Here is a 13862-nt window from a genome sequence, read left to right as displayed (position 1 = left end):
CGAGAGCCAAAATGATTGCAAGAGCAGCTCTCCAGCCTCCTGGTATCGAATGCCGTGAAGCTGCAGCATTCACAGTTCACAACACGTTACACACATGGGGAACTTCTCTAGACTTTGAAGTCCTCTAACCAAAGAAAGCCCTCATGAAATCATGGAGGGAGGGAGAGGGATATTAACAGGCACAGGAGATGAAAAAGGTCTGCTCCAGCTGGTTTTACATGAGCCTCATCAAACCTACCAGTCCAAGTGGGAACAGCAAACCAAAAAGGACAGAGTGCTTTCCTGGAACAGTACTTTAGAAACACAGTCTGAAAGCAAAGCTAGGCATTGCCTGGGCAACCAGGGGCAATGCTTCTCTGTGCATGTCCTCATCTTTTACGGCTACAACTCTTCTATGGGGGCAGCTAAAAAGTCCCTAAGTTACCTGTTGTCTTTCTCTGTTTTTTCTCTTTCTTTCTTAATAAGTATGGCTCAGTCAAGCAGAGCCTTGTGAGGTTTCCAAATACCTCAAAACTGCTGCAGGGGTAAAGGAACATCATTGTCCAATGTCTTTCAATTGCACACGATTCCGAGAACTCTTCAACTCCACTATGTAAGCAGTCAAACACATTCTCGAGCTGCCACCGATTTTTTTTCATGCAAAGGGAAGTTGAGTGCTTGATCATTACGTAATTCCTTGAGAAATGGTCACTAGCTGCTGAAGAGAATGTTGAGAAATGTCTTTCCCCCCTTTTTGGCCTGTTTGTTCCTCGCTGACTTGACTTGGCAAAAGACATCGGCTCCCAAATCAGTTCTTTACAACCATGAGACACCTGGGAGCAGGGGAAGGGAGCGGGCAGGGAAGAAGGACCACAGGGAAGAATATATTCTTTTCAGAGGTTAAAATGAGTTATTTAAGAAACGGGATGTATAATACCATGCATTTACTCTCCAAAGCTAGTCACTAGCAAGCTAACGCCTCTAATACTACAACCACCAATTACAGCTGTTTTTGCTACACTTACTGAGTTCTAACTACAGCAATAGGGCAGAAAGGGTGGGCTGTTTCCATTTTAAACTTTCTCCCTTTGAAAATGGCCATAAAAGTGTTTTCTGTACAAGTTTAATGGCACAAAAAGGTGACCCAAACCTTTTTTTTTTTAAAGAACTTACCACACATGAGAAATGCAAACTTCAATCAAAACATGCATTAGTTGTATACAAGTCATAAGGGATCATTGGCTTCAAGCTGCAATATATTGCAGGACCATACATGGGAGACGTTTTGGTATAACTTCTTACTTGCTCAAATCCCTTTAAGAGAAGTTATAAAGAAAAGCCATCAGAAAGGGCATTCCATATGGCATTGCCAAGCCATGACGTCCCCAAGGGCTGTGTACCCTGTGGAATAAATTAGCACCTACAAGCTGACGTCTTGAGGCCCACTGATTACTCTATGTGGACTGCCTGCACAGGGATGCGAACAGCTGGAGTTAAGAATAAACGTTTAGGTGAATTTAGTAATAGAAGGACAAATACATATTAATTAAGTGAATGTTTTGTTCTATGGTAGGGGTTTGTTAATTACCCTTTCCATTAAATCAACCACAACTGCCTATCAGTTTAGCTAAAACAGTTCAACAGTTGGCAAACCCCAAACATAAGGTTGTTACAGACAGCTTAATGTATCATGGGGTAGAACTTGAACCCAGTTGCTCCACCCCACACCCAACGCCCCCAGCCGGCCAAACCAAATGACAGCAGAGATGACCTGTGGTCTCTCATGATATTATATTGCAGCTTTTAAAACTATGAGCAAAGCAAATGAAATCAGTTAATAGTATTTAGCTGATGAGAATCCATGGGTGGACTTTTCTGTTCAGCTGATTATTTCTCTGAGCACACTTCACTGTTCCACAAAATGGCAGACTAAAAAAGAACCACAGAGTGCTCTGTACAGTGCTTGGAAGGCAAAGACCCAAAGATACATGAGCTGTAAGGAAACTGCTTATAAAGATCTGCTTTGGGGAATGGCAACTGAAAATGGAGAACAAAGAGCCAGGATCAGATTGATTTCAACCACCATACTTCTGACTGGACTGGGGTACGATCAGCGCTGGTCAAGTCCAGAAATAACTTCACATCACCAAGGCAAAACTTCAGGGCTAAGAAGAGGCATGTGCCCAATACCTAGACATGGAGGAAGGAAGGAATAAAATGGGAGACAACAAACAAGAGAGGGAATTGCAGAGGACAAGAGATGGGCATTTGTACTCTGGAAGAAGAGAGTGATAAGAGAGTATAAAAATGAGAGCAATTCTAATGAACTAGAGAGAGAAAGATAAGACAAAGAAATACACAGGGGAGGTAGACATTGGCAAAAAGACATTGCTTCCTCAAGTTATTATTAACCCAGAAATGAGAGGTTTCCAGGCCCCCACGTGTGCCTTAGTTCACAAGATGTTTGCTCTGACTTCCATTGTGCCACCTAATCTCTCCCAACTAGCCTGTCCCTTCTAATCAGGAGCAAGAAGATGCCTTAATTCCCAAGGTGAATTCTATATCCCCCCGCAATCCCAGGCATCTAAGGTAAGACGAGATGCATCTGATTCCAGAAGATGTCAAAGTGTAGGCAGTTAGAAGCAGGTTCCAGAGTCTTGTCCTGTGATAGCCAGCGTCACACCACCTGGGCCAAAGTGGGAGGTCTGCATGGATCTTTAATGAGAAACAAGCTGGAAACAACAGCAACACCAAGAGGTTGAATGTCAAGGCCACACTACATCTTTGGGGATGGAGATAAGCTCTGGGGACCAGGGTGGGAGAGACAGAGGAAAAAGTCTCTTTTTCCTGAAGAGATAGAAGAATAAAATTGGAAATTCACTTTTAAGAAATGAATGGCCTGTGTTGTCTTGGTCCATAATCACAGCCTTTAGGGCAATCCACTGAATATTAACAGCACTACACTGGGTCTGGGCCACCAAGAGCCAAAGAGTCTGTTGGAGATATCTCTAGCCCGCCAGAAGGTGGGCATGGGGAATCAATGCAGTATTCTTGCTCCACGTGGCCACACAGATAAGGAAGAGGAAACCCCATATGGAATCACAGAATGTTCCATTGGACAATACTACATAAGAGGTTTCCTTCCTAGGGCAATGGCAGAAGTGTGACAGCTCTCTTGCTACACAGGAGGTCTCAGATCACTTCTGGCATATCAATGTCTGGGACTTCATTCTCTCTGGATTTCAGGTCCCAAAATATAGGACCCTTAATGTCCCCTCATCTCATATGAGCTTCAAAATACTGACAGTTTACTGATGAAATCAGCCTAGGCCTAAGAGCCAAATCCCTGGATGCCATAAGAACAATGCATGATTGTGGCCTGGCCTTGGAGATTCAAGTGGCCCTTTGTGGCCAAGTAGAGGTTCCAAAGACCTGCTTCAAAAAATCCCTTCTAATAGTCTCCATAGTGACTTGGGTAGCAAAAGAGGTCATTCAAACCCCACTGTCCTGGGGCAGCTATCCAGAGATGTATCTTGGCATAGATGTTTTGGAGGTAGGCTGATCTCTGAAAACCCTCTCATCAGTGTGCTAGAGCTCCTCTGGGGTACATAGGCATGCTTATTCCCTTGTCCCAGGGAGATGTGTTTTTTTAAAAAAGAAAAGCTACTTAGAACCATATCTGAGGGGGATTGAGGGCATGTCCTGCCATTATTAAAGGGACTAAAGAAGTAGATGTCATTTTGTCCAAGGCAAGCACTGCATTGCTGCTCTAAGACTTGGGCTGGTTGATTCAAAGAAGGATCAAGGGGGCTCAGACCTCTTCTATTTTCCTTCTTCTTAGAACTATACATCCACTTTAAGGTTTCTTGGTTCCTTCCAATTGGGGAGGAGAAGCAGGAAGAAGAGAGAACTTCCTGAGAAGTAGGGTAAGCCCAGAAGGAAGTCTCTTGGACCTGAACTAATGAATAACCCTTCAATCCCAGAAGAAGACTTACTGGGAGCCAAACCATGGGTTCAGACCTTGTTGCCCTGGTTTCTGCCACGGAAGGCCACAGGAGCAAGCAGCACACACAAGAAGGTGAGTATGGCATGTAGAGCACATAGCTTGCTATTTTAGTGCAAACACAAGGAGCCAATGTTTACCACCAGCTGAGGTGCATTTTAGTTATGAAGCCCCTTGCTTATACCTGGAAATTGTCCCCATTGGGGCAGGATGGCTATGGGAACATTGTGGGTGAGAACCACCACAGCAAGACCAGGTTATTCTCTCTAGCTAGCCTCTCTCCCATATTTTAAAAGAAATCATTGCCAGTGAATGGCAGCCACAGTCATTCAAAAAATACTGAAAAGCCATCTCAGAAATTTATGGGGAACAAAGCTATGGTTCTAGTTCTTCCTTCCTTTCCCTGCTCTAGGAACAAGAATCATTTCCCTCAGCCTCTGAAGACCCAGCCAATAGGAGATGTGATGAGGTGAGCTGACAGGGGAAAATCAGCCTTCCCCCATTTCAGCTGGACAGGGCAGGAGCTCAGAGAGCCAAGGGCTCCTCAAGGTGGGACAGTGATCCTCTGTGTTGGGTGGACAAGGTCAGGGACCTCATTGTTCCTGTGGGTCCTCAATGCCTCCTTCCCTTTGGGGACATCTGCAGTCCATGTGGATGGGAACCATATGAACACAAGGAGAAAGGAGCTATATGAGATTGCTGGGTGGATTCCCCACTGAGCTCAGGGCAGCAGCATATGGCTCCAAGATGCAACATGACCCTGGGAAAGAATTCTCAGGAGTCTCATGGAAGGCAATACAGTTCAGTGGGAAAAGGCTCTGGAACAAGAGCCAATAGATGTGGGTTCTAATCCCAGCCCTGCCCCTAGCCAGCTATGTGACCTTGGGGAAATTACCTCTGCATCTCATTCCTGGCCTGAAAAGGAGGAATTTGGAGTAGATCATGTGATCCTAAGGTTCCTTCCAGCTAGAAAGCTCTATGATTCAATCTAGGCTAATACTAAAGTCCTTAAGGACACAAAGCAGTCATGCTAATTGCTATCCTTTTCAAAACAGTGAAGAGAAAAGGAAATTTTCTCTCAATTTACCCCTAGTTAACACTACTTAAGAAGTTGTTCAGCCCAGCCCCATATATACATTTTCCCGTTCTTTGTCCCTATTTCTATTTCTGTAAGGGAGAAAAATCAGGAGGTAGGAACAAGCAACAGATGGATTGTGTGTGTGTGTGTACACGTGTGCGTGGGCATGCACGTGCGTAAAAGAGGAAGGGAGGATGGGGGAGTGGTGGCAGATGCTTGCTGAATGACTTGATATTTGCTGAGTGTGCAGAAGGTAATACAATGGGACTTTAGTGGTAAAACCAGATTGGGCAAAATCTAGCATGAATGACAGGGGTGAAGGTGCACAGTTATGATTTTTTCTTCTGCTTTGAAAATGGGCTAATTTAAAATGCAATCGTTAAAGGCTTAGATTTTGGAACAAGACCAAGCCCCCTGAAGTGGCAGTACAGAAATGTTCTCTTATAACTGATTAAAAGAAAGATGGAAAATCTACTTTTATGATTGAAGACTGTTGGATCAAAGGTCACTCTCAGGAGAATGTGTCCATTTAGTACACCAGCGAGGAAATGCTCAGGAAGGTAGCACAGGGCCCAGGATAGGAGAGAATCTAAACTCCTCCTCTGGTCTTGCTCCTCACCAGCCTGTCCGTTAGCGGCCTCAGCCTCTGTCTCATCTTAAATGGAAGGAACTGGGCTAAATGAGATCTGGAGAGAGTGGAATCTTTGGGGGTCTGGCCTGAAGATTAAAAATAGACCTGCTACTCTCTCTACACTGCCCCTTTCCCCCTCCCCACCATCCCAAGTACCAGTTTTTCCCAATTAACTACAAATTGTTCTGGGAGGCACTAAGGAAAAACCTTGAGCTTCCAGAAGAAAGTAGGGAGTAAAGAAAATGGGCTCTGTCATGGTTTCCAACAGGCCTACACATAAAGGAGAGAGGCAAAGAAAGATTCTCATGATTTGGGGTTCTTTGGTGACCCATTGAACCAGGAATCAGTATTATTATCATCAGGACTTTTCTTGAGCCAAAGATATTTCTTGTAGCTAAGGTCCTCTAAAGCTTGTCTAGGGGTATCTGAGCTACCCCTTCCACCACCAAGTTCCCTTCCACATCAGCAATGCCACCAAGTTGCCACGGATCCGGGGTATCCTGCAGTATCTCCCAGTTCTGAAGCCACTGAGGGTACACACACACATACGCACACACCTCCCAAGCTCATTCCAGTTCAAGAGGAGGAACAACTGCAACTCCCTCAGAATCCAAACCACAGCTTGGCTTTGAGGGCTGCCCCTCACACACTATCCGAACAATTACAAAGAAATAAGGGGAAAAAATCTTCATATCTGCTAAAAGCAAACACAGAACTGGCATGCATGGCTTTCCCTTAAATTTAGTCATCTTTGCCGTTATGGGCTATGGTTACAGACAAAAAGCAGTGTTATGAACCGGTACCTCAAAGACTGAGAGCTATTTCGAACGATCAGTCCTTAGTAAAGAGAAATCCTTTCTAGCGTGAAAGACAAGTGAAAGGTCTCTGTGTCTTCAGTATGAAATATCAGGATCGCAGATAAAAAAGACTTGCTGAAAATATGCTGTAACATTTCCCTTAAAATATAATTAGAATGTCTGGTCCACGTTGAAATTATTAATGTAAGCATAACTGTTATAAAGTTATCAAAAGACTGATTCTATTGAATTGGCCTCTGCTACTCATTTTTGTTTCCTCCCGGAGGTTTCTGTTTGGCAGTGACAGCATGATTTCTAAACTATGTTATTCTTCTGCATTTTTTTTTTTTTGGTAAATTTTCTGCATGTGTTTTTTAGACAAAAGAAAAATCACCAGTTTATAAAAAAGGAGCCTGAAGAGTTTGCTCCCAAAGTACAGACACGAAGTTTTATAAAAAGGATATTGGTTTTCTTGCTATAAAAAGCGACCAAAAGGTGTCAGACCTGAAAACAAATTCTCACAGTGTTTTCAGTGTTGGCTGTTTACAAGGCATTCAATAGAACAGAGACAGATGGATACCATACAGTTTGTGTAATAACTCGCTATGTTAGACAGCCTCCTAGAGGAATCGGGCATACGAAGTCCCTCACCGCCAACCCTTAATTGCTTATTGATTCCAAATTGCCCCACTGGAGAGCTCAGGCAAGAAATTTGCTGTGCTTTAGAAATGCTACCAAAACGCCGACAATGTTTCTCAATTCTGCCTAGTCTCGTTTTCACTTGCCCTGCACCGGGGTCCTAAGCATCTGCTGTCAGAATTACAAATTGCTGGTGTTTCTCCCCATTGACAGCCAGAACTGGTGCTAGACAAACTGGGGGCTCAGTTGGGAGTGAATTGCAAGGCTGGGGAGCTGCCTTGCCGCCCTCCCAGGATCTTCCAGCATTCTTGAGATCAGGAGACAAGGGGCACTTGTGTTTGTCACTCTTGGATTTGCCAATGAGTTTCTTTCCCACATATGCATTTTAAGGGCTATGTATGTAAACAACCCTCTACAGAAGGAAGACTGTCGTGTATGAGCAAAGTGAGACGGGGGAGAAATAACGCAGGCGCCTAAATTTTCAATAGAAAGGTCATGGACTAGCACATTTTGCATCCCCGGAAAGTTACCCCGAAGGATGGTTAATTGATCTATCTCTTATAATTGGTAACTGTGGATCAGTGGCCCAGAGGAGAAATCACAGGAACATAAACCCAACATATTACAGTGTGTTTTTAAAAGTAACAACAATGACAAATAAAAATTTGAAAGCACCAATAGCCCTGTTGGACCCTTGAGCAGAAGTACCCTATTGTAACGGTGAGCTTGGATTTGTACTCTGGACTCCGAACATTCTCTTCTTCACATGGAATCACCAAGTGAGTCCGAGTCATCCAAGGACAGAGGCAGGTACAGATCCTGTAAGAAGATAAGAGGTAAAGTTAACTCCTTTTCTTGACATACTGGGCTCTGAAATGGGCAACACCAGATGACTGGGTTGTTTTAATTAGTATTTTATCTAATTTTTATTTTAAACTAATGACAGATTCAGAGGAAGCTGATGTATCAGGAGGAATACTTGTGCTGATGTACCCTTCACTCAACTTCCCCCAGTGGTAACATCTTGCCATTTTCCATGCACTTGTGTTGCACGAATGTGTGCATAGTTCTATGCAATTTTACCACGTGTGTATTTGTGTGCCCATCGCCACAGCTGAGATACAGACCTGTACCCTCATCAATGGGCTCCCTCACGCTGCCCCATTTAGAGCTATAGAGCCCCGTCTCCCACATCTAAACCCCCCATGGCAACCAATGATCTGTTTCCCATCTCTACAGTTTTGTCATTCCCAGACTATTATATAAATGGAACCATACCGTATGTAACCTTTCAGGACTGGCCTTTCCCATTTAGCATAACTCTCTAGGGATTCATGCAAGTTGTTGCACATGTCAGCAGGTTCACTCCTTTATATTGTTGACAGTATTCCATGGTGCCATTATGCCACAGTTTGGTTAACTATTCACCCATCGAAGGGCATTGCGGGCTATTACAACTTAAGCTTGCTCTAAAAATTCTTATACAGGTTTTTGTATTAACATAAGTTTACGTTTCTCTGGGATAAATGCTCCAGAGTACCACTGCTGAGTCATAGGGCCATTGCACATTAAGTTTGTAAAGACTGCAGTATTGTTTTCCAGAGTGGGGTACTCTTTACATTCTCATCAGACAAGTATTAGGGATCCAGTTATCTACATCCTCGCCAGTATTTGGTGTTTTCTCTCCTTTTTATTTATCTAATCTTGGGGGTTTTAAGTGGTATCTCATTATGGTTTTAATTTGAATTTTCCTGGTCGTTACTGGTATTGAACAACTTTTCATGTTGTCTGTTTATTTGCTTATTTCTCTGTTTTTAGAGACAGAGTATGAGCAGGGGGTGGGACAGGGAGAAGGAGAGAATCTCAAGCAGACTCCACGCTGAGGAGGGAGGCTGACAAGGGGGCTCGATCTCACCATCCTGAGACCCGACCTGAGCTAAAATCAAGAGTCAGACACTTAACCAACTGGGTCACTCAGGCACCCCTCTTCAGGTCTTTTGTTCATTTTCTAATTTGTTTTTTTTTCTTTTTTTCTTTCTTACTGTTGAGTTTTAAGATGTTTTTATCTTCTATGTATGTCTTTGGCTAACTCTGTGGCTTGCAACTATTTTCTCCCATTCTGTAGCTTGTCTTTCCATACCTTTTGCGTGGTCTTTGACAAAGCAAAAGTTTTTAATTTTGATGAGGTCCAGTTTATTATTCTTTTTATTTTATAGATGATACTTTTGTTGTCAAACCTGAGAACTCTCTGCTTAGCCAAAGATCACAAGATCTTCTCCTAGGTTTCCTTTTTACCTCTTTTACACTTATATCTATTGTCCATTTTTTAAGTTAACTTCTTTTTTTCTTTTTAAAGTTAATTTCTGCATAAGACATGAGGTTTAAGTTAGGGGTCATTTTTTTGTTCTATGGATATTCAATGTTCCAGCTCCACTTATTGAAAAGGCTATCTTTCCTCTTTTGATTGAATCTGCACCCTTGTCAAAAATCAGTTGTGAATATATGTGTCAGTTCATCTCAGGCTCCCAGAGAACTGCCAGGTCCTGAACAAATGCTTAACCCAGAAAATGTACCCCATCTGCCTACTTGCACCAGGAATTACAGTCCATGGCTCCAATACTGCCCAAGACTTGTCTACATCTTGAGGAGATGGAAAGAGGACATGGCATTGGTTTTTCCCCACTGTCCTCAGAGCTGTATTTGGAGATACTTGTGATTCCTCTTGGACATACTTCACCCATAATCTAAATCAACAATTTTCAAATCCCTGTCTCTGTCTCTCTCTTAATCTCTCTCTCTCTTCTCCTTCTAGTCCTCTATTTAAATGAGATTTTGTTTGGGAGCCCAATACATAAAATAAATACAAGTGTAGCTGTTGTAGTTGAATCAGACATTGGGGGGGGGCAGAATCTCACCCATCTCCAAATGAAGCAGTTTGAAAATCACTGTTATCATTCACATTATCAGCAAGATACTAAAGGGAACCAAAAAATTTAGGGTCAACTCTGGATATTTAAGAGATCCTTCTTGGTATAATCTTTCTTAGGTAGAGAATTGTCCAAATAATTGGAGCATACAGCTTCTCCATGAGTCAGAGGAAAAAAATGAAGGTGAGGAAAAAGAACAAGAATAGGGAAGAGAGGGACTTATTTATCTAATAATGCTAAGAATGGTTTTTGCTATGGGGCACCTGGTGGCTTAGTTGGTAGAGGATGTGACTCTTCATTTTGGGGTTGTGAGTTTGAGCCCCATGTTGGGTATAGAGATTACTTGAAATTAAGATGTTTAAAAAAAGGTTTATTTTTGCTTTTTTTTTTTTTTTTTTTTTTTTTTTTGCTTAGAAGGAAGGGGTAAGAAAATTTTTAGGCAGCTTCAATGGAAAGAGGAACAAAGTATATTCAGAAACCTGAGCTTTTGGTCCTGGAATTAGTACTACTGTGACATTGAACAAGTCTTTGAACCTTGGTGTCTTCATCAAGAAAATTCAGTATTGGAAAGGCGATATGTAAAGTCTCTTCCACCTCTTTGACTGTTATTTAGGACCCTCAAGGGACTACAATCATTAAAAAAACAAAAGAAAGGCAAGTATAGCAAATAGACTCATTTCTCACCAGCCCGGCTTCCCTTCATGGTAAATCAGGGGCTCACAGACTTTTTTGTAAAAGGCTAGATAATAAATATTTTGTGCTTTCTTTGCTGGTCACATATGGTCTCTGTCATGAAGTCTTGTTTGTTTGCACTTTGTTTTACAACTCTTTAAAGATATTAAAAAACATTTCTTTTTTCATATTGGGGGGCCATCCCCAAACAACGAGGTCATAAGCAGTATTTGGCACCCTTGTCCTAAACTACCAAACACAATCTCTTATAAAACTGATAAACAGGAAGTGCAAGGCTGAGGAAACAATAGAAGTTCAATAAAAACTTGTAAAATTGAACTCAGGCAAAGTGGTATACAATCTGGTCACATCTCTGAAGGGATTTTGCCTCTCTTATACTTGAATAAAGTGAAAATTGAATGTAGTCAAAAGTATCTTCAAGCTCTAGACTTCCAGAATGGCAAAGAAAGACTCTGAAAATCTGCTCCAACAGTGACACTGGAAAAATTGTTAAAACCAACATTTTCAGAACTCTGGAAATTAACCAAAAGCTTTCAGCAATCCAAAGAGTGTTTATTCAAGAAAAATGGCTGAATATAAGAATACCAAAATTTGTAGTGCTTTAGCTTATTCTCTTTCCCTTCTCCCTCTCCCCAACTCGAAGGTAGCCTTGAAAGCCAACAGCCTCCCAATTCCAATATCTGGAAAACAGCAAACTAGTAGTGAGATGGTGCAGAATGAATTAAGAGCTCCCCCCCACAAAAATAAAGCCCCATTCGCAGAGAATTTTCACTATTTGGCCTGTTTCGTAGCTCCTTGGAAACTCCCATTCATAGACTCTTTATTTGACCTAATGCAGAGCACACTCACTGTGAGCCGCCTTTTCAGGTGTTTAAAATCACAGCTGCCTAAAGAAGAGGAAACTGTTGGGGCAAATGAAGCTGCTCCAAACATTAAAAGGAAAAGCTAGAGAATTAGTGTCCATAGGAGACTTTGAAAAGTTCCAACATATTCACATGCTCCCAGGAATCTCTGTGACATGGCACATTTTCAAGACTGGGTGTATTCTGAGAAAAGACCTAAGAAGGTCCTAATCTCTCATCTTTGGTTGGCCTTGAGGCCCTGCACAAGCAGCAAATGAAGGCTAAGGCAAAATTATAAACTTCCTGAAAGAGCATTGAAACATGCCCACACACACACCCACACACACCCACCCACCCACCCCCCCCCCCCCCCCCCCCCCCCCCCCCCACACACACACAGCATCTAAGCCAAGGCAGGGAGCCTTATTGGATCAAGGCATTTAAGGAAATTTAGTAAAATTATCTTTCAAGAATGAAGGAGAAAACAAGACATTCTCAGATAAACAAAGATAGGGCATTCATTGCTAGCAGACATATCCAAGAAATACTAAAGAGAAGCTTTCAGGAGGGAAATGAAAGGACAATGGACAGTAATTCAAATCCGCATAAGAAAGAAAGAACACTTGGTAAAGGTAAATACAGAGGTAAATACAAAAGACACAAGTTTATTTTTGTAACTCTTTTCTTCTATTATCCAGTTGAAAAGACAACTGCGTGGAATGGTAATTATATATGGTTGCTGATGGACTTATTATGCATAAAGAGGTAATTTGTATGTTAATAGGAGCCCAAAAGGAGGGGAAGAGAGGAGGGTCAAGTCCATACTATAGTAAATATTTTTATATTCAATTGAAATTAAGTTGATATTATTCCAAAATAGATTGCACTAAGATGTCAATTGTACTCTCCAGGGCAGCCACAAACATAACTCAAAATTCATTTAAAAAAAAAAGGAGATTAAAATGGTACATTAGAAAAAACATCTAACACAAAAAAGAGCAAAAATTGAAGAATAAGGGAACCAAAAAACATAAGACATGTGGAAAATAACAAAATGGCAGATGTAATTTCTACCTTACCAGTAATTACATTAAACATAAATAGATTAAGCAACCAAATTAAAAGGTAGAGGTTAGCAGAATGAATTTTAAAAACAAAAAACAAACAAACAAACAAAAAAACCCCCATGATCCAGCTCTCTGCTGCCTGAAAGAGACATAATTTAAAGACACACATAGGTTGAAAGCAAAAGGATGAAAAAAGACTTATTATGCAGATAGTAATCAAAAGAGAGCTGGAGAGGCTATACTAATAACAGGGGGAGAAAAAGCTGAACAACTCAAGAGAGCAGGCCAAATAAAGTCCCAAGCTGCCCCATTCCTTTGGGAAGGTACCAGTGGAAGGTGCTGGGGGAGGTCAAAATTCTCAGAAGGACAATAAGGGCAGAAATGCATAGGACAAAGACACAACAAGAAGCAATGTAGTATGGGAGACCTATATCCCAGGCCTATCCTGGCTATTTAACTTCCCCTTACGGGGTCTTTGCTTCTATATCTGTAAGTTGGGGAAGACGTAGACTAGAAGATCTTTCAGTTTCCTTCTGGTTCTAAAATTCTCTAGGTCAGATCATTGCATTTTGCTTTTTATTAGTTAGACCAAAGCAAGAGAAATGAGCTAGACACTACCAAGTTCATGAACTCCTTGGGAATTTTAAGGGTCTTTTCATTATGGAAGCCACTTTGAGTCCCACCACACTGAACCCTGGGTTTCAGCATTCACCCTTGCTCTTGATTATTCATGTAACAGAACCTTCATTGTGGTTGGTTGGCTGGTGGAAATAATTATGGGAGAAGATTATTTCAGACTTATATTTCAGAGGAAGGCCTAGTGGTAGAATCAGAAGGAAACTGCTCTTGTAGTTGCTATGACTTGGGATGGATAAAGTGAGAGTCAGGCTGTGGAGGGAATCCATAGGATTAAGCTTGGGAATGAACTTCTGTAAGTCTGTCCTCCATCCACTTATTTCATATTCAAAAGATATTTTCTTGTGTGGGTAGAACAATGTTCAGGAAAAGGAATTATCTCAACTCTGTGTTTTTGTTGATCGATATGTAGAAATACAGAAACACACATATTGCTTAACAATACAAATAATTTGCACCTGAAATTCATTTGCTGAGTCCCCTGGAGCCCTACAGAACAAAATGTTTGTAACAAATACAGCTGTGCTGGCGATACTATTGCGTTAGAGAAAACAAAATCTTGGTTTCTGG

At 41.7% G+C, this 13862-nt stretch overlaps 1 protein-coding gene across 1 annotated transcript in view; it reads right to left on the bottom strand.

Moving 5' to 3' along the window:
• Positions 1–7889: 7889 nt before the first annotated feature.
• The window catches only part of LOC111160967 (doublecortin), a 120813-nt gene continuing 114840 nt past the window's right edge, over positions 7890–13862 (bottom strand). Inside the window, exon 7 of the mRNA XM_022524373.1 lies at positions 7890–7946. Coding sequence (XP_022380081.1) covers positions 7890–7946 — 57 coding nt within the window. The remainder of the gene's footprint in view (positions 7947–13862) is intronic.

The sequence above is a fragment of the Enhydra lutris genome, unplaced genomic scaffold (genome assembly GCF_002288905.1).
Source record: "Enhydra lutris kenyoni isolate GAN:26980312 unplaced genomic scaffold, ASM228890v2 scaffoldscaffold80, whole genome shotgun sequence".
In the NCBI taxonomy this organism is placed as follows: domain Eukaryota; kingdom Metazoa; phylum Chordata; class Mammalia; order Carnivora; family Mustelidae; genus Enhydra; species Enhydra lutris.
The sequence above is the reverse complement of the archived record's forward strand: the minus strand, read 5'-3'. Positions and strand labels throughout refer to the sequence as shown.